This window comes from Pteronotus mesoamericanus, unplaced genomic scaffold (assembly GCF_021234165.1).
Source record: "Pteronotus mesoamericanus isolate MK-2021 breed Mesoamerican mustached bat unplaced genomic scaffold, CSHL_Meso_final scaffold_408, whole genome shotgun sequence".
NCBI lineage: Eukaryota > Metazoa > Chordata > Mammalia > Chiroptera > Mormoopidae > Pteronotus > Pteronotus mesoamericanus.
The window spans coordinates 4,224,295-4,236,543 of record NW_026555315.1 but is presented as its reverse complement, the minus strand read 5'-3'; the positions used below and the strand labels follow the sequence as shown (position 1 = coordinate 4,236,543).

Here is a 12,249-nt window from a genome sequence, read left to right as displayed (position 1 = left end):
AAGCCATAGCTATTAAAAATTATAAAGCTTTCCCTTCTGTGGCTGAATATACTGGACAAGTCCCCCAGCCCCGGTGTCAGGGCACAGGCTCAGCCCCATCCTGTTGTCCGCGAACTGACCCCCCAGACCCTTGCCTCTACTTTGCCCACCCACAGAGACCCCTGCTTTCTCTGCTGTGGAAGCTAAGAGAAACCCGCGGGAGGGCGGGAACGCGGCCCCCCACCTTTCTCAGGAGATGCCCTGGAGGGCAGGAGAAGTCAGAGGCCTCTAGTCAGCTTGGCTTTATGAAGGGTAGTCCAGGGAGGGAGGCCGGCGCTCCATCGGCCTTTCCCTGAACGCAGCTGGGTCCGGGTAGAAGGCTGGACGAGAGGCGCCATGTCAGTGTAGTTTGAGCCCTGCTCCCTTCGAGCTCTGCGGTGGAGCGCGCCGTGCAACTCCCGGGCTTCGGGCCTGGCCCCTTCCGTTCCCGCTGCTCGTCCTCCAACCCCCTTCTACATTGCTGAAAACTCCTGTTGCTGTTTTGGTTGCCTCGGGCGCCTGCCAGCCAAAGCAGCGGCTCAGAGGAGGGGGTCCAGAAGTGGAACCTACCCCGAGGGGAGGTGCCTCGGGCGACGCCCCCGTCCTCACGCCACCTCGCTCCTCGGTCCAGAAACGTGGCTCTGTGTGCACCGGCCGCCCTCTCTGATTGGGCTGGGCGCTCTAAGGAAGAGCGGCCCGGCTATGCCCCTCCCTCCGCGCTCCGGGCCGGGTTACGGAAGGTACGGCTCCTCTAGGTAGTCGGGCCTGGGAGGTGGCCCTGGGCGGTCGCCCGTTTCGGGAACTATTTCTTCCTCCGGGAGGCGGCGGGACACTGGGCGCGGCGTACAGTCCTGCGACCAGGTGCAAGCAGGTGAGGCTCGGGGCGGGGCGGTAGCGCCTCGTGCACATTCACGCAGGCTGAGGTCCCGCCCCCGTCCTGCCTGGGGCCGCGGATTGGGCCGAGCGCGGTCCCCGCCCCCGAAGGGCACCCTCGGCCCGCCCTCGCCCCGCCGGCGCCGGCCTCTCGGGGGCGGGGGCGGTGCGAGGCGGGGCCCGGCGCTCCGGGTTCTGCGGCCCCCGCGGCTCGCCCTTTATGTAAATAGAGGCAGCTCCGCCCCTTCCAAGCCGTGCCGGAGGTGAGCCGGAAGGAGACGCTGCCCAGAAACCTGTGGGCCGGCGGCGGAGTGAGCGGAGCCGGCTGAGGGCGCCGAGGGACGCCGAGGCCTCGGGCGGGGGCCGGCCTGGGGTTCCAGGTGAGGCGCGGGCAGGGCCCCCCCTAGGCGGGCCCGCCCCTACGGGGCGCCCGCCACTCGGGGCGGAGAGGCTGGGGAGGGCTGGGACCCCGGGCTTCCCGGGCAGGGCGGAGAAGGCTGCGCCCGGGTCCGCCCGCCTCGCCCTGGATCTTAGGGAGAAAGACACCTGTAGATTCTAGTGTCACTGGGAACTTTTCTTTGCCTGAGCCGCCTGCAATTACGGAATTTGGGTTTCGGGTTTGCACAATCGTGTTGGCTTTGAGGAGCTGGGAAACAGGTGCCCCGCCTGGCTGAGTGTGAGGGTCTCCGCGCGCGGAGACTTAGTCCCCGGCTCTCGGTCCCCATGTGCAAGGCGCCTCGCCCGGAAAGCTGGCGACCTGCGTCTCCCCTGGCCCTCTCTCCGCAAGTGACGTCGGCAGCTTAGCCCCTGTCTCTGCCATCTGGACTCTCTACCAGCCCTTTGTGCCTCCTAATCCCCGGACGCAGGAAACCCGCGGGAGGGTTTAGGTCTCAGGCCTTTCTGAGTCTGGTGGCTTTGAGGACATTACGGAGAGACCTAGTCTGCTTTCCACGACGACGGGTGTGGGGTGGCGCGGGGGAACGTGGGACTTGGCAAGGAGTGAAAAATTCTGCGTTGCCAAAGCGTGCAGAGTTTGGGCTTGGTTTGCTTCGGCTGGACGGTTGGTAGACACACTGTGAACCGACTGTGACCAGGAGAGGCGTGGTGTGGCCCATGGAGGCTTTCACCTGACTCAGGCGAGCTTCGGGTGAGGCGGGCGGGGCTTAAGGCTCCAGCCCTTTCCCATGGGGATTCAAGTGCCAGATACAGGGTGTCTCAACCTGGGCTCTGGGGACCCTCTGCAGAGTTTACAGCTCAAGGCTGCAGAGGGGATTGTGAACTGGGGGGGACTGTGAACTGGGGAGAGAGCTGGGAGCGAGGGAGGGAGCCCGGGAGACAGGACGAGACAGGTGGGAAGAAGAGAGCCACAATGCGGAAGAGCTGTGGCCCAGCTCTGGGGAAGCAGAAGTCAGAGGTGGCTCTGGAGGAAAACTGTCAGGGTCTGAGTGAACTGAGGTTCGGCAAGGGTCCTGGGAGATGGTCTTAATTTTATGCACAGGGAATCCAGATTCAGTTTCTTTAAATGATCTGACCATGCTCGCCGTGGCAGTCAGGACTCCAACCAGGCCCTGGGGGCGCTGACCAGGGCTGGCTCCTCCTCTTAGGAGTTAGAGCAGGCCAGTCTCTGGAGGTCAGTGGACAGTGTTTCCAGGGCCTGGGGACATTCTGCATCCCTGCTGTACTCCACTGAGGCGCTGGCGATCCCTTTGGTGGCAGATTAATACAATTTTAACAACTTAGTAATGTAGCACTTGGTAATTTCTTAATACATAGCATTAAAGGGGAGAAAAAGCCCATAATTCCAGATGACCCCTGTTGGTTCAAAAAATAAAAAAGATGATAGGAGGCCATAGTGGGGGAGGTGAAATGTTTTAGAAAGTGCAAGAGGGAAAAACTTACCGCTGTTGCTTCACAGTCTTCCCTCGGAGAGAGTGCTCATAGTGCCTTTCTAGACTCAGGGATAATTTTGAATCGTGCCTGGCCAACGTCTTGCTGTATGACCTTCGCTTGGTAAACTGACTGCCAAACCTCGCTGAGCCTTGTTTTACAGATGTTGATGAGAGGTTGAAAAGTGCCATGAACACGAGTGGCCTGGCACCTAGCCAGAGCCGGGTGAGAGTGAGCTTAGCATCCCCACAGAGCACAAACACCAGGGTCACTTGCAGGCCTGGGGGCAGGTGCCTGGGCCACCTGGGCGTGCCTGATGGATTGCGAGGGCATCTGGCTTCTCTGTCCAAAACCAGCCAAGGGGTCAGAGCTTTTAAAATGAGGACGGGAGTTGGGGGCAAAGGTAGAGGGCAGCGGCCCCTCCTAACCTCATCTTATATTCCAGGGGCATTTGGTAATTCCCGTGCTCTTTGGGAGAGCCAGGAGCGAGGCCCGATGGCCAGGCCCCAACTGGGGGCCTATCCTGGGGTGCAGGGGGTGGGATGTAGAATTTAATCTGCATTGCTTTCTGCTCAGGGAAGAGCTTGCCTGTAGATTCTGCCCCCTGTTGGGGGTGAGGGGGTCACATTCTTGTGCTGCGTTGTTGTCATTAAGGAGATTTTCTGAGAACTCCATAGTGCTTCCTTTCAACCTTATTTAGGGAATGATTTCCTGGCCCCAGGACCCTCTCCCTAGGAGAAGGTGGTGCATAGAGCGGGAAGGTTCGGAACCTCTGCCGTCAGCCTGTGACTCCTGTCCACCCCGTCAGGGACTTTTTTGGAGCATCCTGGGCAAGAGTTTCCAGGAGCGATGTGGGGTTTCCTGAATGGCGGTCAGCCTTCCTGGTCCACCCAGGTGTGTCGGAAACAGCTGCAGAGACACCTGAGTTGGGGTGGAGAGGCCAGTGGTCCCAACTCCTGGGTTGGCTTTGCCCAGCTGCTCTTGAGGTGACCTTCCCTCCCTGCCCTCCCCTCAGAGGAAACTGGTCCTTTGAAGAGTCACCCCACTCCTTCCCCTTCCCAGAAGCCACAGTGAATTCTTGAGCTAGGAGAGGCTTCTCTGGGCGTGGGGACAGGGAAGCTGCTAGGGACCTGACTCTACCCTTCAGGAATTCAGCAGTGACTGGAGCCTTCTCTTGAAACACCTGTTGGATGAAAGGGACCTCTGGGTACAGGACTGTTTGACTCTTGTGAATAATGATACAGCTGGATCCTCCTGGCCCAGTGTCCTGGAGCCTCAGACTGAGGCAGGGCACACAAAAGCATCCCCAGCAGGGCGCCAGGCAGGATGTCCATGTGGTCCTGGCCCTGGCCAGAGACTTGGGAACGGGATGGGTAAGTTTCCTAAGGGGTCCTCTGGTGCCCCAACGCAGTATTCTTTGGGGTTAGTTGCTCCCACCCGGAAAAGACCTTTGTCTCGTTGGTCCCCGTTCAGCCCTAGCTAGTCATTCATTCATTCATTCAACAAGCATTTACTGGTGCCTCTGTGTGTACGCTGTGATTCAAACAACGGGCATGACCCTTATGCAAAGCGAAGGTCTCTGCCATCACAGGATTCGCATGCTGACTTCAGCGTGGGGACCTTGAGCGACAGAAAACAGTGCAAGTAATTAACTAATGTGTTAAAAGGTGATATGAGTTACGGAGTAGCAACTAAAGCAAGGGCTAGGACCCCTGCAGGGGGGGCAGGTTGCAACCTAAAAGGGGGTCAGGGCCCTGGCCCGGTAGCTGCGTTGGTTAGAGAGTTGTCCCGATATGCCAAGGTTGCAGGTTCAATCCCTGGTCAGGACACATACAAGAATGAACATGAACCAATGAATGCATCAGTAAGTGGAATGACAAACAGATGTCTCCCCCCGCCTTCCTCTTCTCTCTCTAAAAATCAATAAATAAAATTTAAAAAAGAAAAAAGGTAGTCATTGTGGGCCTCAACAAAGTCGCATTGAAGCGTAGACTTGCAAGGGTGAGGGAGCTCTTTAAATAAAATTCTAGTGTCTTTCGTGAGCCAGGGAGCTAAGCACTGGTGATACACCATGGACAGAGTAGGGACAGTCTGTTCCTCCTGGGGCTGGCATCTTCTAGAAGCTCATTAGGACAACAGTTCAAATTTTGTGACGAGTAGGAGGCTGCGGAATGGGGTTTGATGAGGTGAGCCCGGTGGCCCACCTACCCCCGCCCCAGGCAAGTTGCCCACCTTCTCCCAGGATGGCTTTGCTTTTCCGTGTGCTTTGCCATATCCGATCCATCACATCCCTGGGGAGAGCCCGGCGCTGGATGGCAGCTGGGCACTGAGGCCCCCAGGACGGCGATGGGGGTGGTGGCGCGCGCATTCCCGCTTCCCACCCCATCCTCCCTGTCAGGCTGGGGAGGGAGCCCCCGCCCTGAAGGAGGGGTCTCAGGTGCGGTGGGAGGGTCTTCCCGGGCGTGGGAGACTGGCTAGTGGCTCCCTGGGATGGACCATGGGGCGGGTGGACAGGTGGCAGCCGACCGCAGGGGTGGCAGCCAAGAAGGCCAGCTCAGGCCATGGCTGCGGACTGCAGGCGGTCCTGTCCAGGCTGCTACTGGCCTGTCCTTTTGTCTGGCAGAGAGGCCTGCGCTGGGTGGAGGGTTCTGCAGCCTTGTTGGCGTTGAGGGGCTTGGACTCTTAGTGCTTGGGCTGGACAGCTCCTGGAATTGGTCATTTCATAAGTATTCATAAGGATTACGTGAGATGATGCATGCAAAGTACTTAAAGTCACAAATGGCCGTAGTTTGCTCTCAGTCCCTTGTGTGACCTGACAACAGCAGTGACAACCCTCTGGTTCCCAGCTCCTCTATCTGTGTCCCACCTCCATGAGGTGCCCTTTCAGCTGAGGTTTGGTTTGGTTGCTGAGCTGCTGGCCGGGGGCCTGCTTGGTGCCTCTGGGAGATTGGGTTTCCAGGGGCAACATGGGCTCTTGCAAAGCAGCCGTGGGCATCTGAGATGGCACAGGCAGGCCAGAGGGATCGGCGGCTGCCCCAGACGGCAGAGCCCTGCCCCACCTCACCCCTTGGAGGGCAGAGGACAGCACAGGGGCAGGGGCGTGGCGCAGACTCCGCCTAAGCCGCACACGGGTCTCACACAGGATGTTGGGGAAGGAAGGGCAGCTTCTCGGCAGCAGCAGGCGGTGGGGAGCGCAAGCAGAGGCGTGAGGGGAGCTTGGGACTCAACCTGTGTGTTTCTGGGGATCCTTACATCTCAGGCCCAAGGGGGAGAAGGCCTGGGCGTCCAGAGTCCTGCTGCTGGGGTCACCGCTCCCAGCAGGTCAGTGGACTTCCCAAGATAGTGAGGGTCCTTCTGGGGATCAGGCCCATCACACACCTCCAGGACAGATGGGCTGGCTCAGCTTGGCCTCGGTCTCGGGGGGACCCCGAACAGCCCAGCGAGGGACAAGCAGTCTGGTCTTGAAAGACCCCTTCTTTCTTCCTGGGGCACAGTGAGGTCTGCTGCTTCTAGTAGGGGGCCCAAGACGAGCCCCCACCCCATGCAGTTATTCCTTCTTTGCCTCCACTGGTCTCTCTACTGAGCTCCGGGGACTCAGGGGTGAGGCAGGGGTGAGGCAGGGCCTGTGCGTGTCCTGGCTGCAGGGTCTGGGCCAGAAGCGGGGAAGGGGAGGCAGGGTGTGAATTTGCTGGCCTGTTGCCAAGGACAGCTCTCCTATTTTTTTCCATGGTGGGCATCGGGGTGTGGGGAGGCCAGGTCCCCCCTGCGGCGGCAGTGTTGGATGATGGGGCAGCGAGAAGGGAAGGAAGTCGTCAGGTCAGCTGCCCACAGGGCAGACTGTGTGGGTAATGAGTAAGAATCAGCCACAAGGTCAGCAAGCCTCGCAGCAGCCGGGCCCTGCACCCTGAGTGCCCGCCCCCAAAGAAACAGCAGGGAGCGCAGTTCAGGGCTTGGTGCAGTCAGGGATGGAGGGCGAGGTAGGCAGGGGTGGAGCCCCGGCTGGGCAGTCTTTAGAAGTTCAGGGACGGGCAGGGTGGTTCTTAGGAACCGCCCCCACCAGGGGTCGTGCTCCAGCCAGATGGAGTCCCCCGTGCAGAAAGCTGGGACCCTCAGAGCTCCTTACATACCCAATGACTTTGCCTCAGACCCTTTGGCATCAGACTTGAGGGGCTTCTCAGCTTGGGGGGCTCCTGAGCTTGTGTCTTCTCCCACACCCCTCGTGGTGGAAGCAGCACGAAAGTGGCCAGCACCCAGGAGTTTGTCAGATCCCCCCCAGGTCCTCCCATAGGAGCTCGTGGCAGCCCCACTGGGCAGAGCCTATGAACTAATGAAGTCCTTTTACCCCAGGACCTGGGAGCCCAAGGTCACACCGATAGTTCCACCTGCTGTGTACTCCCTGCCTCTGTCCCCGTTTTGTGTCCGTACCCAGGTTAACGCTCCTGGTGGGGAACGGAGCCCCTGAGAGAACAGGATCCATCCCACCCACAGGACTGGGTGCCTGCGTGAGCTTAGGGCGCCCTCATACCTGCCCCCTGCCTGGGCTGCACCCTCTCTCCAGTTTGACCCTCTCATGTATCCTGCCTACGAGACAGATAAACCAGAAGGGAAAGAGATCCGCACAGAGCCCATGACCCTTCCAGTGGGCTGTCTACTTAAGTGTGTGAATATTTTAACTAGATTCTCCCTGGTTCCTGGACATGTTGCACACAGCACCCGTGTCTTTTGTCTCTGCCCTTCCTGCACCTGTCAGCCCTCCGCGGCGCTGAGCGCCTCCCCCTGCCCCTGGTGTGGCCAGTTAGGGGACTTCTGGTTTTCCACACTAGCTTAACGACCAGCCCAACCAGACCAGGGAGAACATTCTCAGAGCTGAACGAATGGATGTCCTGTCCGCAGCAGCGTGAGCAGAAGGTGTGGCCCAGGGCCGGGGCTGAGAGTGGCCAGGGTGGGTTCAGAGGGCGAGGACGTTAGGGAAGGCGATGTTTGATGTGCTGCTTGAAGGACAAGAAGGTGTTTCAGACTGAAGCACGGAGACCACCATGAATAATGGGGGCTGGGGTGGGGGCTGAGCGGATGGACTGGCCGACACAGGCCAAGCCTAGGGGACACGGTGTGGGCGACGGGAGGGCAGACCACGCCAGGCCCCTGCCCGGAACTGCCAGTGGGTTCCCAGTAGAGTCACGCTGAAGCCCTCTGCTGTGGCTCAGCCTGCCTCACCCCCGTCCTTGTTGCCTGCCCTCAGCCCTCCTCCCTGTTTTCCTCCTCCGGGAACGTGCTCGCTTGCTCCGTCTGCGTAGCGCCCTGCCCCAAGCCTTACCCTGTCCGACCACTTCCTCTTATTCAGGTCTGGGTGGAGATACTGCCTCCTCCGTGTGATCACAGGGGCGCACGCCAGAGGCAGGGCACAGTGAGGAAGGGGCCAAAGTCCCCGGGCAGGAATGAGAAAGTGTATTCTCGGAGGGCTGTACAGGTCATAAACAAGAACAGTCCGTAAACTAGGCCACCGGACTGGCACTGAGGAGGAGAGCAGAGCTGAGGGGTAGGAGAGAGAATGTCCAGGGAGGGGCATTTGAGTACAGATGAGGGAGGGAGGGAGGGAGGCATTCCAGGCAGAAGGCACGGCGAACACACGGGCCCAGGTGCAGAATGGCCACCGCGTCCTTCCGACCACAAAGCCCTGGTCACCCTATCTTAGCATCTGCCTTCGTTCTCTTGCTGGCCCTGATCTCTATCTGAAACCATCCTGCTGACTAATTTGTGTACATGTGAGTCATCACCCTGTCCCTACAAGGCTGTCAGCTTGGGGACATAAGGGACCTTGTCTGTCTGTCACTGTTGGGTCCCTAGCCCTAGAACAGTGCCTGCTCTGTGCCAAATGCTGTGCCAGGCACCTGGCATTTGTCGTTGTTCCGCTTCTCCCAGCAGACCTGTGTGGGAGGGAGCGCACCCCCTTACAGACAAGCTCGCTGGGCCTGGAAGAGCTACCTTGGGAGGCCACCCAACTTAGAGGAGCTGAGCTGTGGAGGTTGAGCCTCAGCTGTTGGTACCAAGCCCTGGGCTTTTCCTCCCGGGTCCCCGCCCCGCCCCCCCCCCCCCCCCCCCCGCCGCCAGGACTGGACTGAGTAGGGAGGACCTGAACCACACCAGGGATCCCCTGGCCTGGACTCCTGAAGCTTCTCTGCAGAGCCTGTTGTCGGGGACGAGTGGAGGTGAGGGTCTGTCTGGAGGTGAGTCCAGCCAGTCCCAGACCTGTCGCACTTCAAGAAGAGGTGGCACTTCTTTAAGCCTTGACCCGGGCAGTTTTTTCAGTACTGGGAGCTGCACCTGGGGGTTGGCTGGAGCGAGGAGCGGATGCCGTAGCTGGCCTGCCCCGGGCCTGGGCCCGTCGCCCACGCCAGTGGGGCCGCGGCGTCCCAGGCAGTGAGCGCAGGTCCATGCAAGGCCCCCGGCCCGACCCCACCAGCACCCCACCAGCAGCGGCCGGGCCCCAGCCCCCAGACTGCTTGGCTCTGAGCGGAAGGCACGTGGGCGTGACTGTGCACACGTGGCCGTGCCCTTGAACTGCAGGGGTGTCATTAGGCATCCTGTCCGGTCATAGCCATCCTTCGCTGCCTCCCAGAGACCTGGGAGTCCGCCAGACCTGGGATCAAATCTGAGTTCTGCTGGCTCCTCCAGTGACCCTGGACAAGCGGCCGGCCTCTGTGGTCTCCTTTTCCTTGTCTGCCAAGTGGGGATAGTCCCCTCGCCCTCCAGGGAGGCCAGTGGGGGGTGAAGGGACACTTGGGTCTGGGTCGTGGTCCGGGTTGCGGTGCGCCTCGTTCACAGCACACAGAGCGCCGAGGAAGGGGGTGCTCCACACGCACTGGCTCACCGGGCACGCCCCTCACTGGCCTGGCCTGGGGGGTGAGGGTTAGGGAGGGTTTGCCGCCTCGAGATTGTTAACGTTTTTGACAGTGAGCACAGATTCCTCGAGCCAGATGTTTTCAAAAAAAATAATAAAAGTAGCACGCAAGGGTCGGGTGCAGTGCCTGGGAGGCAGCAGGTGCCCCAAGGGGCATTTGGGAGGGGAGAGAGCCTGCCCCGCCGTCTTGCCTGGGGCCGCCTCCCTGGCACCCCCACCCCCTGAGTCTCCACATCCAGTCTCCTTCCTACCTGGACCTCCTCCACCTGGGACTGTGCCACATCACCCTTGAGCCTGTGGGTCCTCGGCACAGATGGCCCTGTGCCCTCTTGTCCCCGCCCCGTGACCTGCATGGGTTCTGCATGGCAGAGCCCCACTCCCAGCTTCCTCTGACTTCTCGCCCATCGACCTAGGCCTGGGAGGGAGAGTGAGCGCCCCAAGGACCTGGAGTGGCCCATTTATGAGCTTGAGTGCCCTCCCCCACGGCTGGGCCCTCCCCCACGGCTGGAATGCGAGGCCACAGCTCAGCTGTTTGTCCAGGAGGCTGATAGTACCGCGGGCCCAGGCGTCTCCTTCACTCCCAGCTCCATCCAGGCACCTCTGGGACTTTCCTGTGTTTGTTCCCTGAACCCGCTTCAGAGCCTCAGGTCCGGGGGCAGTTTTCCGACTACTCTGCTGTGGCTCCCCCAAAACATGAAGGCGCAAGCCTCCCGTATCCACCCCTCCCTCTCCCGCAAGTGGTGGCCTTTTTCATGTCCCCAGAAGGTGATGGTGCTCTGAGGGCTGTTCTTTGCCTGTTCCCAGTTGGGGTGACATTGGGAATGCCCCTGCTGTGAGTCTCTGCCAAGTGGGGTGACCTCCCCCAGCACGGCCAGCCCTCAGTTGCTCTGCCAGGAGACCCCCCCGAGTTCTGCCACACACGACGCCTCGGAGGGAGCCCCCCAGTCTTTGACCACACAGGGTCTTTTCATATACAAAGTTGGGTGATTTTTTTGGTCACTTCCCAAGATGCCAAAAACTTCAGGACATCTTTCAGGCCTCAGCGTAGACACTCTCTTTTCCCATGGGACACCCCTCCCACGACTCGGGCCAGCGGTGCCTGTGATCCCTGCAGAGCACTCAGCAGCTGCCCGGCCCAGACTTTAATGCCCCGAGGCCAGAGTGAGCTCCAGGGCAGGGGCTGGCCCTGTTTCCTTCCCTTCATAGTGTGTCTGGGGTGGGCCTGGGCTCATGTGTTTCCAAGGACAGATCTTGGTGTCCTGTGGTCAGTGGGTGGCCGTGCTACTGGAAGCCGGAAGCTAGAGTGCAGTTGGTCCTTCCCCCTCCCCCCCAGGATGATCCAGAAATAGTTTCCCCTCGGACGGGGAAGGCACTCTACAGTAGGCGTACAGTTTTGGAGCTGGTTTCTTACTGGGAGTAGGTTTCTTCCCCTGATTAGCCTTCACTCGGGCCCATGGGAAAGGGAGCCTTTGTGAGCGAACCCCATCAGGTCGGGAAACCTGGAGCCCAGGCTGTGGCTGCAGAGGTCCCAGCAGGCTGGGGGTGGGGTGGGGTGAGGTGGACGCAGCTCCACTGTGGGTCTCACGCGTGGGTGGGATGGGCCAGCACCCCTGACATGCTCTGCATGCCCCGCCCCCCAGGTTCCAGGCGGCAGTCGCTGGTGGGAGCATCCTAAGCTGAATAGCTGAAGCGCCTTCCTGAAGTTAGAGGGCAGAGTAGGCCAGGGGCGCTTGCGCTCTGAGACGCTGCTGCTGGGCCCTGGCCTGGAGCTGCCAGGCCTCTCCCCTGCCCCCACCTGGGTTCCGGTCTGGGAGCCCAGCTAGTGAGCCTTTGCATTCCCGCCTCCCAGCCGCTCTGCAGAGAGGCTTGTGAAGTTTCCCTTTCTGTTTAGCTGGAGTTTTACGGTTTTTCAGAAAACAGGTTAACAATTAAGCTAATTAACCTCAGGGCCTCCAGCCTCCTTGTTCCTGTAAAGCCTGGATAGATGGCTTCCTCCGCCAGCTTCTCCCGCTGATTTTATAAGGCCACAGGTGGCCAGAAGCAAGCGTTCGAGCATTAACCAGTCCTGGGCCTCCAGGTACGGAGGACAGGTCCCAGAGGAGCCACACTACACAGATGGAGCTTGGGGAAGCCGAGGATGGTGGAGCCGATCTGGCCCAGGGGTGGCCGCCTGCCTGCCGGGCTCGGGGAGGGGGCCGTGGTGGCCTGGGCTTGGCCTGGGCTGTGTGTGTGGCTCACCCTGGTGCTCACCAGCCTCTCCTTTCTCTCCAGAGAGTTGCACACTCAGCAAGATGAGGCGGTTCCTGAGGTCGGGACATGACCCTGCTCGGGAGAGGCTCAAGCGGGACCTCTTCCAGTTTAACAAGGTGAGAAGGGAACAGGAACGGGGCGAGACGCAGGCAGGCGGCTGCGGTGAGCACGACGCCGTCAGCCTCCCCGTGGCGGTGGCCGGGGGCACTCGGGCTGCCTTTGCCTGGGTGAAGGCACTCGGCTCTGCCTGCAGTGCCTCATGGAAATCCGACGTTGGAAATGGGGTGTGATTAGAGGGCTTTCCCAGGAAAGGGCAGTGGGAT

At 60.4% G+C, this 12,249-nt stretch overlaps 1 protein-coding gene across 5 annotated transcripts in view; it reads left to right on the top strand.

Moving 5' to 3' along the window:
* The first annotated feature begins 1,167 nt into the window (after positions 1–1,167).
* Positions 1,168–12,249, top strand: part of LLGL2 (LLGL scribble cell polarity complex component 2) — a 29,669-nt gene continuing 18,587 nt past the window's right edge. For all 5 annotated transcript variants that reach the window (XM_054593025.1, XM_054593026.1, XM_054593022.1 and 2 more), the window contains exons 1-2: positions 1,168–1,271; positions 11,948–12,042. In XM_054593025.1, coding sequence (XP_054449000.1) covers positions 11,968–12,042 — 75 coding nt within the window. In that variant the 5' untranslated portion in view covers positions 1,168–1,271; positions 11,948–11,967. The remainder of the gene's footprint in view (positions 1,272–11,947; positions 12,043–12,249) is intronic.